At 39.9% G+C, this 22,531-nt stretch overlaps 1 protein-coding gene across 2 annotated transcripts; it reads left to right on the forward strand.

Moving 5' to 3' along the window:
* The first annotated feature begins 2,303 nt into the window (after positions 1-2,303).
* On the forward strand, positions 2,304-15,715 carry ZKSCAN8 (zinc finger with KRAB and SCAN domains 8). Of its 2 annotated transcripts, none has more exons than XM_060110431.1 (6): positions 2,304-2,444; positions 9,744-10,247; positions 10,892-11,033; positions 12,845-12,936; positions 13,198-13,321; positions 14,738-15,715. In XM_060110431.1, exons 2-6 carry the CDS (start codon positions 9,831-9,833, stop codon positions 15,697-15,699), a joined length of 1,737 nt encoding a protein of 578 aa, XP_059966414.1. In that variant the 5' UTR covers positions 2,304-2,444; positions 9,744-9,830; the 3' UTR covers positions 15,700-15,715. The 2 variants fall into 2 exon arrangements, with proteins under 2 accessions (XP_059966414.1, XP_059966415.1); XM_060110432.1 differs by having other exon boundaries at positions 9,747-10,247.
* The last annotated feature ends 6,816 nt before the right edge of the window (positions 15,716-22,531 follow it).

Raw genomic sequence — 22,531 nt, forward strand, 5'->3', positions numbered from 1 at the left:
AGACCCAACACAGCCAAAAAAAATTTTTTTAATAAAATAAATAAATAAGAAGATATTTTCCAGTCTGTAGCTTCTTTTCACTTTCTAAATGGTGCTTTTTGTTGAACAGAAAATTTAAATTTTGATGAAGTCAAATTTAGCAATTTTATCTGTTATTATTATCTTATCTGATATTATTATCTTTTGAGAAATCTTTGCCTAGGTTATAACACTATTTTACTTCTAAACTACCTATGTGTACAACTTTGGTATCTAAAAATTATTTTTTAATGTGAAAAAAGAAACTGAGAGCATAGTTCTAGTCTGTTGCCAGTTATTTCTAGTTACCCTCCCAGCCGGGAGGCAAGAACTATGAGATAAAGAGCAAAAATAAGTGTTTTGAAAGAGCTGAAGCACTGTAACTTCTCAATGTTTATTGTTATTTGTTTCATTGTGATGATTAGATGACAAAACTCTTTAAAAAAATCAAAGCTACTGGGGGTAGACAAAATATTTTTAGGTTAAGATTGGGGACTGGATAGAAACATCGGTGGTGGCTATCAGCAGGAACAGATAAGGAGGGGAAATTAAGATGAAGACTGGAGGGACTTCCCTGAGCGCGGGTGCCACAACTACTGAGCCTGCGCTCTAGAGCCCGTGCTCTGCAACAAGAGAAGCCACCGCAATGAGAAGCACTCGCACCGCAACGAAGAGTAGCCCCTGCTCACCGCAACTAGAGAAAGACTTTGTGCAGCAACGAAGACCCTACACAACCATAAATAAATAAATAAATAAATAAAATATATTTTTTAAAAAGTGAAGACTGGAGGGGAACCTGAAAACCCAAAATAAATGGGTAGTTAGAAAAAGTGTTAAAGGGATAAAAATGGGGGACCAAAGTAAAACAGTTTTCATGTGAAAATAAATTAAGGAAAAACCTCATTTAAATTGGAGTCAGGAAGCCCTGAAGGAGAGCTCTCACGCATGTACCACTGCTACAGCCTGTATAACCAGCAGGAATAAGGAAGATACAAATGATTTTAACGAGGTCAGCTTATACAGAATTCTTTGTATAAAATTTCCTCTGTCACAACTTCTTTTCCATGATAATAAGAACGTTACTTCTCTTCTGGTACAAGGGAGGACATTTTTCACATGGGAATTGCATCACTTGCTTTTAAGAAGATCACTTCTTGTCCCAGCAACAAGGCACTGACCACTGCTTGCAGCTAATAAGAAACCTCCATAACAACTAACTCTTGTTCTTCTCCAATGAACTTTTATTCAAGACAACCCTCCCCAGTCTCCTCCTAAAACCTAGTACAAGCTGACCTTCCCTTTGTCTCTTGCACTTGCCTACGATTCACTACGGCTTGCCTGACCGAAATTGCAATTCTCTGCTTTTCCTGCATAAACCCATTTTGCTGTTAAAATAATTGTGTTTTATTTCTAAGGTTAACATCCATAACCTCCACCCCAAAATCCTATGTAGTCTGAAAAGTTAAAATTGTAAGGGTGTATAAAGAATGAACATAGATTTGAACTTAGGTTTTTCGAAATTTATGGTATTAGAACTAGGGTCTACTACTGAAGCTTACGGCACAGATTACGTCATGATACTAAGCTTAACTCAGCACTAAAAATAAACTACAAAGCAGGTTTTGTAAGAGACTGCAATTCATTAAGATAGGAAAGGGTGGAACATATGTAAAGACTCGAAAAGAATTTACATTTAATTATAATTATTTTTTGAATACTTAATAGTATAAGGTGTACTATTACTAGGTGCCATAGGGGATTCAAAAAGCTATGAACCATGATTAACAAAATTCCTCAAGAAATCTGCAGTCTATATGAGAGGACTGGACATATTTTTGAAGCGAGAACAGTAAAGTACAGGGGTAACTAACCCGGCCAAACGCCAGTCTAGTTAATTAGCATCATAAGGATCCTTAAGGTGCATCCTCCTCCACCGATACTCCAGCTTCCGCCTGCTCTCATCCCCGGCCCCCGCACGCCCTCGGATCAGCCCGCCGGGGGACGGTTACCTCCCCAGCGACCGTGCGGAGCGAACTGGGTGAGCCAGGTGCGCGGGGCAGAGGTGACACCACAGTCCGTTATTTCCCACGACTTTCCCGATGCCCTAGAGCCGCGCAACCCTGCGGCGCGTAGACACAAGAGGAACGCTAGGCCCAGAGTACTGGTGAGAGAGGCGCGGTGCCCCCGTCCCCTTAGTCGGCCGACCATAGAGCTTTCAGACCTCCAGGATTCCTAGAGAGCTCCCGGAAGTGGCTTGAGACAAGATGCTTGCTGGCCGGTGCTGTGCCTCCGCACGTTTGGAAGTTAGGGGCTGGAGGGGCCTGGTCCGGTTACAGCTTTCGCCCCTTTTTCTACCAGCCCTTCCTCCAGGTTTGTCCACACTTTGAAGCCTCACTTCCTCACCCGGGCCGCCGCTGGAACTCACGGTGAGTACGGTTCGGGCTCCGGGCCTGAGGAAGGGGAGCGCTTTGTGGCCAGACCAGGCCGCAGGTGAGAACAAGCCTGAGGGGTCTTGAGAGGGGACCTGAGCCGAGGTCGGCGCCCCGGTGATTCGGTGGATCAAGGGTCGCTTTGGTTGCCAGCGCAGGCCGAGTCCGCGTGCCTAAACTTTTTGCGAGGGAACCTTTAGTAGAGATTTGCTGTCTTAATCGCTAATCGTTTTGTGGCGTTATTTGCAGTCGATTTTGTCTTAAAATAGGAAACTGTTCCCGGGTTATCTTTTTTTTTCTCCGTGTTATCTTTCATCCTCCTCTTTCCACGATCTGAATTGTTTTTACTTTGCAACTTTGCGTTTCCGTCACAATTCTCTTTTTTTTTTTTTTTTTTTTAAGATGTATTTTGCTTTTGGAAACCCCAGTTATCCTTGGAAACCTATTTTTCCTGCTAAGTTATTTTGCTCTTTGTAGTGTACTCAGAATGTGGTGGTGTGTTGACTGCATAAATGTACAAAAGAAACATTTTTTGACAACTTCGTGGTGATGTAAAATTCAGACTTATTGAGAATTCTTCGTTTATTAAATCTAATAGAAGCAGATGCCTGGGAACTCTTTAGGAGGGGCCCCATTTCCAAAACTCAAGTGACTCATGAGAAATTTTTGTCAGGCAACATTAAGACTGCCACTACCACCTCTAAAAAATAATCCCTATTTCTGTTTGATTAGTTCAGTTAAGTATACTTATGCAGTAATCGTTGTAGCAAATGCATACATATTTTGAATTCCTGCTGTGGTTAAGTGTAAAATGTGGTAGATGTTAAAACTTAACGCAGTTTGAGATTCCTATAAAGCACAGTGTTTGCTTCACCTTTATCTTTAAAGCCTGGAAAATATCTCTTTTTTGTTTTATTTTCAGCTCCCAAACATCCCAAATTAGACTTAAATTAGTCTAAAGGAAGAAAACGTTCTTTCTTCATCTGTTGAAAAGATAATGCTGTTAAAATGGGTTGTGCTTTCAGTAGTTCACAGGATTATAGCGTTTGAGATGAGAAGAAGCTTTAAAGATTATTTTAGCTTCCTAAATCAAGAAACTTGATGAGGTATTCTTAAAAGATAATGTAAGAAGCAGTCTTTATCCACAAGGTGCTTACCAACCTAAATACAGGTGTAGATACTTTGGGAGGAGGGTACATAGTAGACTAATTTTGTAGTACATATCTTTGTACTTGGTTAGTTATAGGCTGTAATTTTCAAAAATTGTCTCATGGAAGAGGGAAGAGGCTAAAAATGGAAAAATAGCTACTAAAAAGAATAATCAGATGGATAATGGATAAGATTTGTTGGTTGATTGGTTTAAAATATGAACAAATCTGATAATTAGATGACTCGCATCAGTTTCACTACTGAGACTTTAATGTCATTTAGTATTATATTACCATTTTAACATATCAACATATAAAGTTCTTACGTGATGCACACTTAACATTGAAACCTTTTAAAGCTAGTATTGACGAGCATTGATTATAAGATGGAAGATGGCCAATAGTTCAGTACTTAAAGATGAACCTTGACTTTAGGAAATTCATAGGAAAACATGGTAAAACTATGACTATGCAGAATCACATTCAAAGCAATTAGAGCTCAGAATTCATGTCCCATAGTAATGACCTTTTAAGTTTTTAAACTATAAGTATCTATTTTAAGAAATTTTTAGAATTTATTAAATTTTCCTTGATTTTTAAATGAATTATTTTAAAACCATGGATGTTAATCCTGTCCAAAACAAAATTGTTCACCCCTTGTCTCAAACCCTCCACAAAATCTCAGCCTCTTGTCCAAATTCACTCTTCCCTCAAATCTCTGTATTCCAGGAAATTCCCCACTTCTCTGTAAAGTTATCATCTATGAATTAAACCCTCTGTTGTCAGTTACCATATTTAACCTTATCTCTTGCTCCTTGATTTCTCCTATCTGTAGTTTACTCCCAAAACTACTGTTAACCAGTCTTGTCTGATTTTAAAGTTAACTTTTCAAATTCTCTTCCTTTTCTGTCCACACTCTCTAAGTAGGGGTTCTTTACCTTCCTGGAGTCCTTAGGTGGGTGTTTGGTGTATGAACCCAATGAAATTGAATGTAAACTTTTGTGCCTATGGGCTTCTTTATGGGGAGAAGTTCTGTGTTTTCATTAGACTGAGAGACTATGAGCCAACCCTACCCCACCCTCTCTGCCCAAAAGCCCTGAAAGATAGAGACACTGCTTTGAAGACTCATGTCAGGAACAATATGTAATCTGATTTTCCTTATAAGTGCCTACCTCTTCTTTCCCTTGTTGGACTACAGGTCTGGGATTTTATCTTGATGTTAGCATTTCTTGCCAGTTGCTTTTGGATATGATGCCCTTGGTTATGCTCTTTTCCATTCTCTACAGTGCTGCCTTCAGTTATGTTTTTCTCTATCCTGTTGTCCACAGTGCTGCCACTGTGATCTTTCTGGCATTCAAATATGTAATATAACTTCACTGCTTAAAAAGAGATACAAAGAAAAAGGTCATGGCTACAAACTAACATTTGCAGGAAAACCATGGCCATAGGCCGACATTTGCAGTACATACTGTACACAGTGTGATAAATCCTATGTCTGGACCATGTAAAAAATAACTTGGCAAGAATGAGCACCTTAGGGCTTCCCTGGTGGCACGGTGGTTGAGAGTCCACCTGCCGATGCAGGGGATGCGGGTTCATGCCCCGGTCCGGGAAGATCCCACATGCCTCAGAGCGGCTGGGCCCGTGAGCCATGGCCGCTGAGCCTGCGCGTCCTGAGCCTGTGCTCCGCAACGGGAGAGGCCACAACAGTGAGAGGCCCGCGTACCACAAAAAAAAAAAAAAAAAAAAAAAGAATGAGCACCTTAATCTTCTGAGGCAGGGGGTTGGGGGTATTGGCGGCTGAGGAGTGAGGGCAACAGGGAAAACCTAATTTAAAAGGTAATAGGTAAGCTGAGACTTTTTAAGTTAGAGTTGAATGATTTCCGGGAGACCAGGATTTATCAGCCTCGACATTGACACTTTGGACCAGATCATTCTTTGTTGTGGGGGTTATGTTATGCATTGTAGTATGTTTAATAGCATCTCTGGCCTCTACGCACTAGATACTAGTAGCATCCCTTCCCCTCAGTTGTGACATCCAAAAATGTTTCCAGACATTGCCGAATATTGCCAAATATTCCTGGGAGATGGGGGCAGAATTGAGAACCACTGCAGCAGAGTGGAGATATGAGAAAGCCACATTTGGAAAAAGCTGTATGAAGGAGAGTTTATAGCAGATATAGCTAGGCAGGTTTACATATCATAAAGAGCCTTGCATACCATGATGAAGAGTTAGGTTCCCCGCTGAAATATTTTAGAGGGTGAGTTGTATTACATATTTGTTAAAACAGTCTCTCTAGCAATATATTAGTTGCATGGGGCTACAGTAACAAAGTACCACAAACTGGGTGGCTTAACACAACAGAAATTTATTCTCCCATGGTTATGGCAGCCAAAAGTCCTAAATCAAGGTGATGGCAGGGTCATGCTCTCCTAACATCTGGTTGTTACTGGCAGTCCTTGGCATTCCTTGGCTTGCAACTACATAACACCATCTCTGCCTCTGTAGTCACATAGCTCTCTTCTGTGTCTGTGTCTTCACATGGCCTTCTCTTTGTATGTGTCAATCTCTGTGTCTCTTCTCTTATTAAAAATATACCAGTCATATTGGCTTAAAGGCCGACCCTACTCCAGTATAACCTCATCTTAATTTGATTACATCTGCAAAGAACCTCTTTCCAAATAAGGTCACATTCACAAATACCAGAGGTTAGTACCTCAACATATCTTTTGGGGGGGACACAATTCAACCCACAATAAGCATCTTTATGGAACATGAATGGAAAGAAAACATAACCAAAGGCAGGAAGACCACTTACCACTGCTACTGCAGGCAAGAGATGATGCCTAATACCAAAGGTAAAAGCCATAGACATATATCCCCCAAAGAAATAGGATCCTGTAATTGAACAGGTCTAAAGAAGACCTCAGGGCTTCCCTGGTGGCGCAGTGGTTAAGAATCCGCCTGCCAATGCAGGGGACATGGGTTCGAGCCCTGGTCCGGGAAGATCCCACATGCCGCAGAGCAACTAAGCCCGGCACAACTGCTGAGCCTGTGCTCTAGGGCCCATGCTCAGCAACGAGAAGCTGCTGCAATGCGAGGCCTGCGCACCGCAATGAAGAGTAGCCCCCACTCTCCTCAACTGGAGAAAAGCCTGCGCGCAGCAACAAAGACCCAATGCAGACAAAAAAAATAAAATAAATAAAACTTAAAAAAAAAAAAAAAAAAAGAAGACCTCAGGCCTTATATCTAAAACTTACTCTTCAACAAATATAAACACAGTCTGTGTCGGGTATTGTAAATAATAGCCCTCTAATGTTCTTCAGTTCTATCAGTAAGATAAAAGATAAAGACCTGTACTCATGGGAAACATACAATTAAGTTAGAAAGTCAAAACTCCTTTGCAACTAATAATACACAATTATGGCAAAAATAACATTAAAGTAATACATACTTATGTAACAGATGTATAGAATAAGAGGGAAATCACTTCCAATTGGAATCATTAAGAAAGGATTTTAAGAAGAAAGCATTTTATCTTGTCCTTTGAGAATAGGTAAACAGTTTGGGTACTAATGAAAGAAATCAGAAGACTTAAATAAATGGACAGATATACCATGTTTATGGAATAGAAAACAATATTGTTAAGATGTCAGTTGTCCCGCAACTGAGCTACAGATTCAACACAAATCCTATTCCAGGAATTCTTTTTTTGTAGGAGAAGCCAATTATAACATTGATATCAAAAGGCAACAGAACTAGAAAAGCTGACACAATTTTGAAAAAGAACAACAAAGTTGCAGGACTCTTAATAATTTCCTGATTTTAAAAGCCACAGCAATCAAGACAGTTTTGTATTGGCAAAAAGATAAACATATAGGTCAGTGGAACAAAATAGACTCCAGAAAGAGATCCACATATGTATAGTCACTTGATTTTTGACAAAGATGCAAAGACAATTCAATGGGTAAAGTTTAATCTTTTTTTGCAAATAGTGCTGGAACAATTGATATTTGTATGCAAAAAAATGAACCTCCACCCATACCTCAAACTCTGAACAAAAATTAACTTAAAAGCAATCGTAGAACTAAAGGTAAAACCTAAAACTATAAAACTTTTAGAAAAAAAAGAGGAGAAAATCCTTGTGACCTTGGATTAAGCAAAGATTTCTTAGATATGACACCAAAAGTACAATCCCTAAAAGAAAAAAGTTGACAAACTTCAAAAATTTATGAATTTCAGGGCTTCCCTGGTGGCGCAGTGGTTGAGAGTCCGCCTGCTTATGCAGGGGACGCGGGTTCATGCCCCGGTCCGGGGAGATCCCACATACTGCGGAGCGGCTGGGCCCTTGAGCCATGGCTGCTGAGCCTGCGCGTCCGGAGCCTGTGCTCCGCAACGGGAGAGGCCATAACAGTGAGAGGTCCGTGTACCGCAAAAAAAAAAAAAATTTATGAATTTCTGTTCTTGGAAAGGCACTGTTGAAAGAATGAAAAGGAGGAAATACTTGCAAGTCACATATTTCATAAAGGACTTGTATCCAAAATATGTAAGGAATTCTCAAAGCTCAATTATAAAAAAACCTAATTTTATAAATAGGCAAAAGTTTTGAACAGATACTTACCAAAAAAGATACAGTTGTCCCTTGGTATCCATGGGAGATTGGTTCCAGGACCCCTCATGGATACTAAAATTTGTCGATGCTCGAGTCTCATATAAAATGGCATAGTCTTTGCATATAACCTACACACATCCTCACGTATACTTTAAATCATCTCTAGATTACTTATAATACCTAATAAAATGTAAAGGCTATGTAAATAGTTGGTGGTGTGTGGCAAATTCAGGTTTTCCTTTTGGGAACTTTCTGGAATTTTTTTTCCCCAAACATCTTTGATCCATGGTTGATTGAATCCAGGGATGTGGAACCCATGGATATGAAGGACCAACTATATGGATGGCAAATAAGCACAGGAAAAGATGCGCAACATCATTAGTCAATAGAGATGCAAATTAAAACCCTTGTGAGATACCACTATATGCCTTTAGGATATCTAAATCTATATATATGTCTATATATATATATTTATTTATACGTCAAATGCTGGTCAGGATATGGAGCAACTGCAGTTCTCACATATTGCTAGTGGAATACAAAGTATTACAGCCACTTTGGAAAACAGTTTGGCAGTTTCTTATAAAGTTATACATATACTTAAAATATGACCTAGCAATTTTACTTCTGGATATTTACCCGGCTGAAATGAAAACTATGTTCACACAAAAACTCATATGCAGATGTTTATAGTGGCATCATTTGTAATCATCAAAAACTGGAAGCAATTGAGATATTGTCAACTAGAGAATGGGTAAACATTCATCCATATAAGGAATAAACTCCTGATACGTACAACAACATTGATGATCTCAAGTACAATATGCTAAGTGAAAGATGCCAGACTCAAAAGGCTACATACTGTATGATTTTATTTATAAAACATTCTGGAACATCATTAGTGTATGGGACTAGGTTTTGGGGTTGCAGGTGTTGATAGGGCATCCAGATTCCTTGGAGATGCAGGACCTGTGCCCCAAAGAAGAGTTACAGAGCTTGAGGTAAAGTCCATAGTAGAAGTTAGCCTGGAGACGGGGAAGATGGCAGGGGGAGCACATGTATGATAATGTAGGGTGGAGAAGAAGAAAGTGTTAGGACATTCTTGACAATATCTTGAGCTAGATTATATGGACATTAGTCTCATGTTGAGAGTGAGGGGCAGGTTGAGAGCCAAAGTGTGTAGAAACAGTATAGCTGGTATAGCAAATGTTGAAAGGAGTTAAATCAGCAGCCCTGAGGGCCAGATGAGGTTAAATGCAGAATTTCAGTTAGACCCAGTCTACATGGTTTCCTGACTTTGTTTAGCCATGTTCCACATCCCCAAGAGAGAAAGCAGAAGGAAAGGGTTATTCCCAGATGGGATTGGCATGCAGAAGGCTAAGGAGGCAAGGAGTTATTTCTGGAGAGGATCACTTAAATGACTGAGCCATGAAGTCCATGTCATGGAAGGGAACTTGTTAAGATATCTCAGTAGATTACTCTGACCTTTGACTTGCCTTTACACTACTTGTCATTTTCATTTTCTCTTCCCAAAGAAGTACCCTTAAAGAAGAGGCCCTCAGAAGGTTCTCTTAAGAAGATAAAGTAGTGGAAACGAGTCTCCTGAGCTTTTCTGGCCCTAAATGGCTGCAGAATCAAGGAAATCTTTAACCCCATCCCCACCAGACCAGGCTCCTGAAGAGGACCTTGTAATCATCAAGGTAGAGGAAGATCATGGTTGGGACCAGGAATCAAGTCTACATGAAAATAACCCTCCTGGCCAAGAGCTATTCCGCCTGCGCTTCAGGAAGTTATGCTACCAAGAGACACTAGGACCCCGAGAAGCTCTGATCCAACTCCGAGCACTTTGCCATCAGTGGCTGAGGCCAGATTTGAACACCAAGGAGCAGATCCTGGAGCTGCTGGTGCTGGAGCAGTTCTTGACCATCCTACCTGAGGAGCTCCAGACTCTGGTTAAGGAACATCATCTCGAGAATGGAGAGGAGGTGGTGACTCTATTGGAAGATTTGGAAAGGCAAATTGATATACTAGGACGGCCAGTAAGTAGAAGGAGGTGGGCATGCCCTGACTGTGAGAGTCCAGGAAGCTGGGTGGAGGGACATTGACACAACAATGGGAGAATAAATGCTGAGCATGAGTTTGTGTTGCAGGAGGATGAAAAGAGTTATCGTGTGGTATGGCTTGTATTTGTAGAGTTCTTTTTATTCTTGTAAAGGATATAAATCCATTTTTTATCCTCATAACATCCCTACAACTGTATTATTGTTCTGTTTGCCAGATGGGAAACTGATGCACAGAAAGCTTAACTTACTTTTTCAGGGGCACCCAAATAACTAAATGTAGATCTGAGCCTGTAACTCAGGTTTCCTAGTTCCTTATCAAAAGTTGTTTCCACTGAAGAGCACTGCTTTAAGCTTCTGTTTATCATTCTTCCCCTTTCCTGGGAATGCAGAATATCAGCATTGTGTGCAGCAGGGAGGGCATCAGCAGAAATCTTTTCCTTCAGTACTAAGCAGAAATGATGCCTTTCTGTGCAAATCAACACGTTTGTGTTCCTAAGTAAGTGAGATTCTGCTTTTTCCTTCCCCCAGTATGTATCCCTTTAGATGTGCTCTTGGTACAGTTACATTGTTCACTTCATTTCTCAAAGGGATTCCTTGTAATGCAGGTGTCTTGTTTCTAGGTCCCTGCTCGTGCACATGGACATAGGGTACTCTGGGAGGAGGTCATGCATTCCAAATCTGCACCAGAGCCTCCGGATACTCAGCTCCAACCTGTGGCAACCCAGCACAAGTCTCCAGTGCTCCAAGGGCCACAAGACAGAGGTGAGGAGCTAGATTTCATTGATGAGGAGTGGGAAAGCAGAGAGGAAAGAAAGTACATTTGGGACACCTGTCTAGTTCCTGGAAGGAACTAGCCTCTGCTGTTTACACACCAGCCATAAGACCTGATTTAAATGTTTATCTAGGCTTCAAATACAGACTCCTAGTCCCAGTGGTAAACTCATGAACAAATTAAAGAATTTGGGGGTTTTATGCATTCATACATTTCTGTTACCACAGCGTATTTACAACATAGGCATTTTGAGGTTTTGCTGGTATCATGACACTTTATTTGTAAATATTTAGTATGTATTTTCTTAAACAAGAGTGTTTAAGTGTTCCTAATTGATCACAATTAGGAAATCTAACACTGATGCAATACTAATCTAGCCCACAGTTCATATTCATTTTTTGCTGGTTGTCCCAATAATGTTCTTCCAGAGTCTAGTCCAAGATCCCACTTTGCAATTAGCTGTCCTGTCTCTTTAGTCTCCTTTAACTTGGAGTAGTTCCTCACCCTTTCTTTGCCTTTCACGATCTTGACATTTTTGAAGAGTACAAGTCAGTTATTTTGTAGAATGACAACAATGAGTTTGTGTGATGTTTCCTCATATTTAGATTCGAGTTGTATATATTTGGCATGAACATCCCAGAAGTGATTTTGTCCTCAGGAATACAACAGGAATTTGTCTGTTATTGGTAGTGTTATCTTCGATGACTTGGTTAAGGTTATTCTTGCTAGGTTTTTGTTACTGTTTTTCCCTTTGTAATTAATAAGTAATTTGTGGGGAGATACTCTTGAGTCTATGTAAATATCCTGGTCCTCATGAAACTTTTGTTGCTGAAACACTAGTTTTAGTATTTATTGATGCTTCTTGACTGAATCAGTGATTACTAAAGTGATTATTTTCTAACTCTGTCATTTCTTCTACATTTATTTATTTATTGTAATGGAGAGTGTTCTCCTTCCCCCATTTTATTTTATTTATTTATTTTTTATTTATCAATATGGCCTCATAAATTCTTATTTTATTCCAGAAATGTTCTGTTACTATCTTTATTCTGATGCTTAAATTGTCTCAGAGTTGGCCAGAGGAGGCCTCTTCAGTCTGGCTCCTGTGTCCTATTGACATTTCTCCATCATTTTTTGAGAATTTTCTTACAGAACAAGATAAGATGTTCTAGTCTCATCTCATACTTGCCCTGAATTTCTTATTTTTTCATGTATGTGGTTTATAGTAATTTGTTCTAAATTAGTGGATTTTTAATATTTCTAAGGAAGTATAGAAACATTTTCAATTAATAATACAATCCTTATGTAAAATTCTAATGCCTGTTGCCCAAGACACAGTAGTCTATGTTGATTTTGATATTACCCTGTCTGGTTTCTATAGGAAGCAGATGCTGGCAGTCATGGTAGACATTTCAAAAAAGTAATAGAGTTAGTAAAGATAGATTGGTTCTCATATTCAGCTTGGCAAGAGATCAGGACCTAAAGAAATACTGTGTACAAGCACAAGGATGGAATATAGCTTTGGTGTTAGAGAAGAAATTGTAAAGCACTTCCTGTTAGGAAACCAGTACACTTTCTATTTTTGACACGTAACTTCAGGCTGAGTGGGACATCAAAGTGCAGATGTTTTGTGAGCAACCATAGGTATGAACCCAGAGTCCAAGATTAACAGCATTTCATATTCAAAATCTCTGGCTTGCATATCGGCTGAAATACAAATAATTTTGGAACGTGTTAGTGCTGGTTCCTATAACCACAGGACAAGGCTGGTCTCATTCATAGCTCCCTTCTCCTCTCTCAGCCATGTCTGCTTCACAGAGTCCTACCCCTTCCCAGAAAGGAAGTCCTCGAGACCAGGAGATGACAGCTACACTTCTTACAGCAGGGTTCCAGGTGAGTTGTGCTCCTCACTGAAACCCCATAGCTCCATTAAGAACTTGCCCCATGTTCTTCTGCATAGAGACAGGTTGATCCTTGATTTTCCCCAAATAAATCTGGTGCATTTTCCTGTTCTTTCCTGCTAGCTATGCAGATCCCTTTACACAGTACGTTCCCATCTCTTGATCCACTCCAACCCTGGTGGATCGCTCTGACACTCTGGGTTTGAACTGTGGAACAGTCCCAGTCCCAGATGGGCATCTTGTTTTGTTTCAGACTTTGGAGAAGATTGAAGACATGGCTGTGTCCCTAATTCGAGAGGAATGGCTTCTTGATTCATCACAGAAGGATCTGAGTAGAGATAACAGGCCAGAGAATTACAGAAACATGTTCTCCCTGGGTAAGCAGAGCTCTGGTTATTATTATCATTTACAATTTTGTGTTTGTTTATGTGTACAGTAGCTTTGAGCTTTCTGAAAGACATAGTTGAGTTTAAACTCAGGATCCAACAGAAAGATAAAATATTGAGACTTCTGGAGTTCTAAAAGGAATTTTTGCAGCCACTATGGAAAACAGTATGGAGGTTCCTTAAAAAACTAAAAATAGAGTTACCATATGATCCAGCAATCCCACTCCTGGGTGTGTATCTGGAAAAGATAGAAGCTCTAATTCGAAAAGATACATGCACCCCAATGTTCATAGCGGCACTATTTACAATAGCCAAGACATGGAAGCAACCTAAGTGTCCACCAGCAGATGAATGGATAAAGAAGATGTGGTGTGTGTGTATATATGTATATATATCTCAATACAATGGAATATTACTCAGCCATAAAAAAGAATGAAATAATGCCATTTGCAGCAACATGGATGGACCTAGAGATTATCATACTAAGTGAAGTAAGTCAGACAGAGAATCTAAAAAATAGTGGAATCTAAAATATAGTATGAATGAACTTATTTACAAAACAGAAATAGACTCACAGACACAGAAAACAAACTTATGGTTACCAAAGGGGAAGGTGGGGGGAGGGATAAATTAGGAGTATAGGATTAAGATACACACTACCATATATAAATTGATAAACAACAAGGATTTACTGTATAGCACAGCAACTATTATATTCAGTATCTTATAATAACCTATAATGGAAAAGAATTTTAAAAAAGAATAAAGATATATATACATATATATGTGTAACTGAATCACTTTACACCCGAAACTAACACGATATTGTAAACCAACTATACTTCAATTAAAAAAATAAACAGAAATAAAATAACCAGAAAAAATAAATAAATTTTAAAAAATAAAAGGGCACTTTTATCCTCTAATCTAGGACTTACCTTACAGTTTGTAACTGGGTATTGGTCTCTTTGCCAGTTGGAAATAGAATCTTTTAGTGCTCTCTGAGTTCACATAGATTCTCTCACTTAGACCTGTTGTGCTCCTCCCTTTTAATGACTGGGACTTTTTTCATTCCTTTTCCACTTATTAGGTCTTTTCGTAGTTCCATATTCCTTCCCACTCCCCAACTTCCACTTCTCCGCAGTTGATCCCTTCTCTACTTTAGTCCTCCTTCCATCAACCCTATTTTTTGATGGCAGTTCTTCCCCAGTTGGTGTGTGGTACTTCTGTTTTACCCTGCTCCTTTCTCCCCATATTAACGAAGGCATTTCAGAGACAGATGGGAGCCTTGCATTTACTTGTAGCTGTTCCAAGTGTATTTTCCTTTCCCCCATCTTTGATTTCTTTCTCCTAACATAGAGAATAGGAAGTGACGTTGGCTTGATGTTTATTACATTTTTATTCCAGGTGGTGAGACCAGGAATGAGAACAGGGAATTAGCTTCAAAACAGGTAATATCTACTGGAATCCAACCACATGGAGAGACAGCTGCCAAATGCAACGGGGATGTTATCGGGGGTCTTGAGCATGGAGAAGCCCGAGACCTTCTGGGCACATTAGAGAGGCAGCGGGGAAATCCCACCCAAGAGAGACGACATAAATGTGATGAATGTGGGAAGAGCTTTGCTCAGAGTTCAGGTCTTGTTCGCCACTGGAGAATCCACACTGGGGAGAAACCCTATCAGTGTAATGTGTGTGGTAAAGCCTTCAGTTACAGGTCAGCCCTTCTTTCCCATCAGGATATCCACAACAAAGTAAAACGCTACCACTGTAAGGAGTGTGGTAAAGCCTTCAGTCAAAACACAGGCCTGATCCTGCACCAGAGGATCCATACTGGGGAGAAGCCATATCAGTGCAATCAGTGTGGGAAGGCTTTCAGTCAGAGTGCGGGCCTTATTCTGCACCAGAGAATCCACAGTGGGGAGAGACCCTATGAATGTAATGAGTGTGGGAAAGCTTTCAGTCATAGCTCACACCTCATTGGACATCAGAGAATCCACACTGGGGAGAAGCCCTATGAGTGTGATGAGTGTGGGAAAACCTTCAGGCGGAGCTCACATCTTATTGGCCATCAGAGAAGCCACACTGGGGAGAAACCCTACAAATGCAATGAGTGTGGGAGGGCCTTCAGTCAAAAGTCAGGCCTTATTGAACATCAGAGAATCCACACTGGAGAAAGACCCTATAAATGTAAAGAATGTGGGAAAGCTTTCAATGGGAACACTGGCCTCATTCAGCATCTGAGAATTCACACAGGGGAGAAGCCCTATCAATGTAATGAGTGTGGGAAAGCCTTTATTCAGAGGTCAAGTCTCATTCGACATCAGAGAATCCACAGTGGAGAAAAATCTGAATCCACGGGAGTTTAGGAAAAAACTTTAGTCATAGATTGGGCATTATTCAACATTAGAGGAACCATGTGCTAGTGAGAGGTCTTTCAGTGTAACAAAAAGGCAGAAAGTTCAGCATCATTACAACCTTATCTAGGGTCAGAATTGATAGTGGTGACAAAGTTAGAATAGCTCTTCAGTAGTTTGGGCCCAGTGCCTTGATGCAGGTTGATTAGCTTGACTACCTTGGGAGGTGTCTTATGGAGTGGAGCTCCCGATGGCCTAAGGTATCCTTTAGAAGCTTAAAATAGCATTAGAGCAAGTTGCTTGTCGTGGCTTGAGGCACTTAACTTTGTCTTTCTGGTGAGTAGCTATAGGTTTGAGAGAGGCTACTCCTCTAGTTCCTCTGCTTCTTCCCATCTGTGATCCCTTCTCCCATTTATTCCCCTAAAGGTGCACTTGTGCTCCTAATCTGATCTAAGAAGCTGATTTAGAGTTTGAAGCAGCCTCTGTGTGAGACTTATATTTAGCTTTCTAAGATCCTAGTTCTAGGGAAATTTTTACAGACACCTCATGTATTTTGCTTAAGTGTGCATTTTATTTTATTCTAATGCTCCTGATAGTGGAAATCCATATTCCCATGCAAACTCAGAATGCTATATTTTTAACAGCACTCCAGCATTTTTCTTCATATATCACCTTCACTGACTCCACTGAGTCATTGAGCATCCATACGTATCCTTCACCACTCCCAGTCCCAGTACCTGTGTCAGCGAGGAAGTGGACGCATTAGTGATGGTTGTGGGAATGATGCAGAGAAAGAGGTGAGTGGAGACTCAGCCCCGCTGCTCTTGAGCTTGGATGGTTGTACCTTTTGGTGACTTCTGACTCTGCTTTCCACCTTCCCACTGTGCACTGTGGTACAAATAGTTGTTTACACTATCCTCGTTAAGGCATCACATGGGAAAAAAAAGGAGAGAGGTGCTTGAAGAAGACATAAAAATCCTTACAAAGAATGTATGCTCATCTCTTTTGGCCCATTACGGTACCACTCTCTCAGGGGTCTGCACAAACCCCCTGACTAGATGGTCTACACTCTTGTCTTTACCCTGGACCCACCTCCTTAGATGGCCTCAGCACCTCACTCATTCTTCATCTGTTTCTTGTCATATCTACAGCGGTAGTCAGTTGAATACTTCACCTCACAGTTCCTCATTCTTCTGAATTCTGGTGCATTCCATCTGTAATCCAACAAAGACACAGTATTAAACTCATCATCACCAAGCACTATATTTCATCTTTGAAGCTTTCAGTATACCAGGGGATATTGTATGAAGTAATGAGGCTGGTTTAAAGTAACACCTAGAACTTCCAGAAGAATCCAAATATGGGTTGTCCTTTAAATTGGGCAGTTCTAGCTATTCTAGTAGTGCTATTATTCCAAGTGCTACCACTCCTCTAGATGTTTGAAACATTCTCAAGATTCCCATTTAATAGACCATACCAGAAAACTCTATTACTCTTGAATTTCATCTCATTTTTGACCATTTGATTACTCACTTATTCGCCATATTTGGAATTGAATAACTTTTGGCTGTTTCCAAAATTGGCTGTCAGAATCAGAATTGATTCCATTAATCCTATCCAGAAGAAAATGATACACATTGTGATGAAAATTCCAAGAGAAATTATGAAATTTCACACTGTGACTATCATGAACAGGACAGCACTTTCTAATCATGTTGTTTTATGATTGATGTTTTCAAAAATCAGTCATAAAATCATGTGTCATAGAGGTCCACCTTTTGGATCATAAATTCCTTCCCTATAACATCCCTTCCCTACTCCAGTATGGCCCATATTGACCACTAATAACATCAAGGTTATCTACATCTATTTCATTGAACCATTGGTACCCACTTGTCATTTGTCATCCTGGTTTCCTTGGTTAACTTCTTCAAAACAATGCTTTTCAGTATCCTTTATTTTCTTACCTTACCTCCTCCCTCCTCCCTCCTCCCTCCTCCCTCCTCCCTCTCCCTCTTTTTGGCCTATAGATTACCATTCCTAATTCCCTTGTACTTGAAATTACAAGAAACCAGAAATAAATCTAGTTGTCTCTAGATCCTTGCTCTCCACTTTAGTTGTGCCTTATTGTCCTTAAGATACTAATTCTACCTGAGGCAAATGCTACCTGTGTACAGATATTACATAGGATGAGTACATTGTCAGAGGGAGGGTATGTGTGTGTGTGCATGTGCATGTATACACACACTCCTCCCATGTATTGATAGTTTAGGGGAACAGTTGTCTCCTATTCCAATGAAAGCTCTCAGCAGAGTACCATATTGAAATGACTGTAGATGTACCAGTTAACATCTCTTTACTCAAGAGTAATGTGTAGCCAGACTTAAATCTCAGAATTACTAAGCATCTGGCAGAAATTTAAAGAAAATATGACCAGAAAGATTAGTATTATACTGGGATGCATGTGAGAAAAGAATATGACTTGAAAGAACGATATATACCAAGGCAGATTCAGCACATCTATAGAAATAGCCAAGTAGTATAAGACAGTAGAAAAAGGCTATTGTTTCTTTGGGGGCATAAGTAGAAGCCCATTCTTGGTCTCCTGTTTTCACTCTTAGCATTAGAATATTGTTGATCACTCTGTATGACCTTATTTTGCTCCTAACTATGAGTGACATGCACTGAGTTCCTTTATCCTGCATATTCTGTTTTTATGCTCTTAATCTGAAATGAACTATTCACCAGTACTTTCTTCTCCCATCCTCAGCTTTTCGTTTTAGGACCTGGTGTAATTGAGTGGTTCTTCCGTAACTGTTGCGATCCAGCATAGTCCTAGGAGAGACATCTTAGGTTTCAAAGATTTTCTCCATTGAGTAAGGTGGCAGTGCTAGAATGCAGTGATTGATTCCCATATGGGAACAGTTAGTTTTACTCTTGGTTCTGAGGCTCTAGATAATAATAGCTGACATTTATTGAGCACTCACTATGTGCCAAACCCAGTGTTACATATTTCTCATGCTTATGGTAGATATTATATACTCCACTGTATGAATGAGGAAACTGAGGCTTAGAGAGCTGAATGAGTTGATCAAGATCACAACTAGTAAGTGATAGAGCAGGGATTCTAACCTACATAGTCTGATTCTCAAGCCTGTGCTCCTGACAGCTGGTCTGCTGTGTCTCTAATGAACACCCTAACCCTGGCCAGCCATTTAAAAATCATGTATTCCTGGGTACTAAGGGAGGGAATGTGCAATATAGTGCAGATCTGTTACAGTTACTGGAAAATTGGTTGAAAATGTCATTTTGGTTTATAATTATATCATCTTTAAATGTTGATACTTTAGATGCTTTGTAGTACTAGAAAGCTAAATTCTGCAAGGAAAACATGTTTAAAGAAGTAAAACATGTTTAAAAACTGGGAGGACAGAGCTTCCCTGGTGGCGCAGTGGTTGAGAGTCCGCCTGCCGATGCAGGAGACACAGGTTCGTGCCCCGGTCCGGGAAGATCCCACATGCCGCGGAGCGGCTGGGCCCGTGAGCCATGGCCGCTGAGCCTGTGCGTCCGGAGCCTGTGCTCCGCAACGGGAGAGGCCACAACAGTGAGAGGCCCGCGTACCACCAAAAAAAAAAAAACTGGGTGGACAAAGCAGTAACTTATAGATTCAAGTACATTTCTCTCTAAACTGCCCCAGGGAAAGTAGCATTGTGGAGGGAAATGAAGTATCCATGCCCTAGGCCAGGCAGATGGACAGTCAGGATGACACCAGTAAGTTCATCTACAGCATAAAATGTGTAAAAGCTTCAACTTTACTGTTCATTTCCAACTACCATTTTATTCTCCTGTCATTCATGGTTTTTCAAACATGTCATCCATTGTTAAACCCCGTTTCCTCATTAATCTATTCTTAAAACTTCTCCTTGTTGGCTTTTGTATTCCACTGAAATATCCTCAGAATCACCAGTGGATAAATATTAATGCCTTTTCTTAGTTCTTGTCCTTCTAGATCTATATTTCATACTCGGGAATTTCCCCTGCATCTCAGGAATTCTCCTTTGACTTGTGGGATCCTTTTTGGTCAGTTTTCTTCACTTGTAGGTTTTCTTTGTTGGTCTTTTCTTCCTCTCCACTGAGAAAATCTCCATGTCTTAATCTTATTCACTACTTTTTCTATACTCCTATTTAACCATTGTGATTGTTTACACTTACCTTCTTATATTTGAGTAACCATATTTCCTGCCCTGTGGGTTGTCTCTCACAGGTACTATAGGTACCTGTGAACTTTTCCACAGGTACCTATACAACTTGGTATTTGAAAACAGAACTCATCACTCTGTCCCAGCCCCTGTTTTCCTTTTAAATAGGCATCTTTGCTTAACATCTTTACCCTGAACAGACTCACTACCCTTCATATTTCTTATCCCAATCTTAGAGTGGTCTTTTAGTCTTTTTCTGGTCTCCATCGTTCACGTTCAAAATCTTGCTAAGTTGTACCAATTCTTAGTCAGTTTTCTCCTTGAGGCTGGACTTTTTTACGTTTCTGCCATCCCTTCATATCCTTCTCTGCAGATCCATATCATCTGAGGCCCAGGTTATTGTAATTCTTTCTTTTCGGTTTACTTGCTCCCAAGATCCCCACCTTGTATGCTTCCAAGATGGTCCTCCTCAAACTCCATTTTCATGGTATCTCATTTTCACTCAAGAACACCCAACAAATAATTCCTATCAGAGCAATGATGTTCAAAGTTCTCCATTACCTTGCCCTCCATACTTAATCTGCCTCAGCTTCATTACTCTCTAGCATATTCACCTTGATTTATCATGGTTCAACTTCCTGTGACCTTCCACTGTTGTCTTATAAGCCCTTGCCTCTGTGCCTTTCTCATGCTGTTCCTTTTGCTTAGATTTCTCTTTGGCCCCAGCCTATGTTCATTGCTCCCTTCAAAGCCTAGCTTCCATTACATCTTCTGAATGAGCTCTCCCTGACGATTTCACCTCACACTGAGACCTCCCTTGTTCTGTGCTGCCTCAGCACTGATCCTTTGAGTTTGTACTATGGTCCATGCACTTACTAATATGTTGTTTTGTAATTATTTTCTAGCATTCTGTATTGTAGTTTCACATTTGTATTTATTTCCCATGTTAAATTGTAAGCTCCTTGAGGGCAGGAATAATAACTTCTACATTTGTATCTTTGCACCCCTTAGTGCCTAGTACAGTGCTGAGCACATAGTAGGCGTTTAATAAATGCTTGTCGAATTATTGTGTGGATTATTTTTTTATATACAGAAATTTTTACACTGCTTTTGAGGATATATGTCTCTTCTTATTTTGTGCACAGACCCATTTCCATTGTACATCAATAACTGCCTATACCTAAGACTAAAGACCAAAATATTCAACTTTAGGAGGGTATGTGTGAACAGTTGAAATGTGAAGCTTTCTATTTGTTTGGTCAGAGTTATTTATTGGTTAAGAAAGAAAATAGGAAACTCTAAAGATTACTGTTTATCATTGCAAACGTGCTTGAGAATAGGCTTTTGTATCTCAAGTTAGACCGGTGGTTCTCAACTGGAGAAATCTGGCAACGTCTGGAGACAATTTCGGTTGTACCTTTAGTGGATGGCTGGGATACCACTGGCATCTAGTGTTAGAGACTGGAGATGTTGCTAAACATCCTGCGTGCACAGGACAACCCCCACAACAAAAGAGTTATCAAGCTCCGTATGTTTAATAGTGCCAAGGTTGAGAAACCCTGGTCTAGAAATATTTAAGGTAAACAGAAAAAGAAGAGAGATGAAATACTAGATTTTTTTACAATTAGAAAAATTAGCTATGCCAAGCTTTATGAGAATCCTAAGTGTTTATATATTTTGTAGTTTGTAAGATTACAAAAAGCCTTAGCGTTTGGAGTTTACAGCAACACCTGTATGTTTTAAGATTGCTTTCAGCATCAAATCTGCCTCCATCCTTTATACCAAGTGGAAGATGTTGTAGGAGTACAAGTCTAGTTTTAGCCTTATGTATCTTGGTTCATTACATAAAATACAAGGTAAAACACTGGGGCCTATCTCTTTAGCAGGGGGCCTGCAACTTACCAAAGATTTAGCTTTGGGGACAAAACATGACCCTCGACAGTCCCTTGGACAGCCACTAGACAGGAATAACTGCCAACTTCCCAAGGAAACCCCAAGCCAGAATGTTGTCAAAGTTTGCCAAGTATCAAAACACATTCCCACTTAGAAAGTTTTTAACATACTCTGTTAATCCTACTTAAGAAACACATGTAGGGGGAAATATTAGTAGGAAATTTAGTCAATTAGGAAATTTAGTAGTGTAAAAGAAGACTTTTTAAAAACTAGTCTCCTTTTGTAACTCAATGGTACTTCCTTCAACAGGTTTAAAAGTAACAATACCAGAGTTAGAAAAAATCAGTTTATGTAATACAGCAAAGAAATAACTGTGTTGATCTGTTGTGTTTACTCATACAGTCTATAGAATGCTAGGTTTGGAAGTGACTTTTGAGATCATTTTCCAGCCCGTTATTCTGTAAATGAAGGTCCAGAGAGGTCATGTGGCTTGCACCAGGTCACCCATTAAGTTAGTGGTACAGATGAAAATAGAATCCAGGCTTCCTGAGGCTTTGCCTATTTCTTTTTTGGCTAGTCACGACTCTTGTTGTTTTATGTTCTTGATTCATACTGTGCCATGGGACGTATTCATACTTACTGCCTCTACTTGTAGTGTTTCATTTTAGGAATTCCTTTTGTCAGCTTGTATGTCCAAACGAGTATACTGACTGGTGTCTTGAGTTAAATTCTTTAATAAACGACTGAGTAGT

The sequence above is a fragment of the Mesoplodon densirostris genome, chromosome 10, assembly GCF_025265405.1.
Source record: "Mesoplodon densirostris isolate mMesDen1 chromosome 10, mMesDen1 primary haplotype, whole genome shotgun sequence".
Taxonomy (NCBI): domain Eukaryota; kingdom Metazoa; phylum Chordata; class Mammalia; order Artiodactyla; family Ziphiidae; genus Mesoplodon; species Mesoplodon densirostris.

What these genes read in the sequence shown, in the direction of transcription:
- ZKSCAN8 (XM_060110431.1), top strand. Translation starts at nt 9,831, where the DNA reads ATGGCTGCAGAATCAAGGAAATCTTTAACCCCATCCCCACCAGACCAG. An exon ending in TTCTTACAGCAGGGTTCCAG is followed by an intron (nt 12,937 to 13,197) that starts GTGAGTTGTGCT and finishes GTTTTGTTTCAG; the next exon opens with ACTTTGGAGAAGATTGAAGA. An exon ending in CAGAAACATGTTCTCCCTGG is followed by an intron (nt 13,322 to 14,737) that starts GTAAGCAGAGCT and finishes TTTTTATTCCAG; the next exon opens with GTGGTGAGACCAGGAATGAG.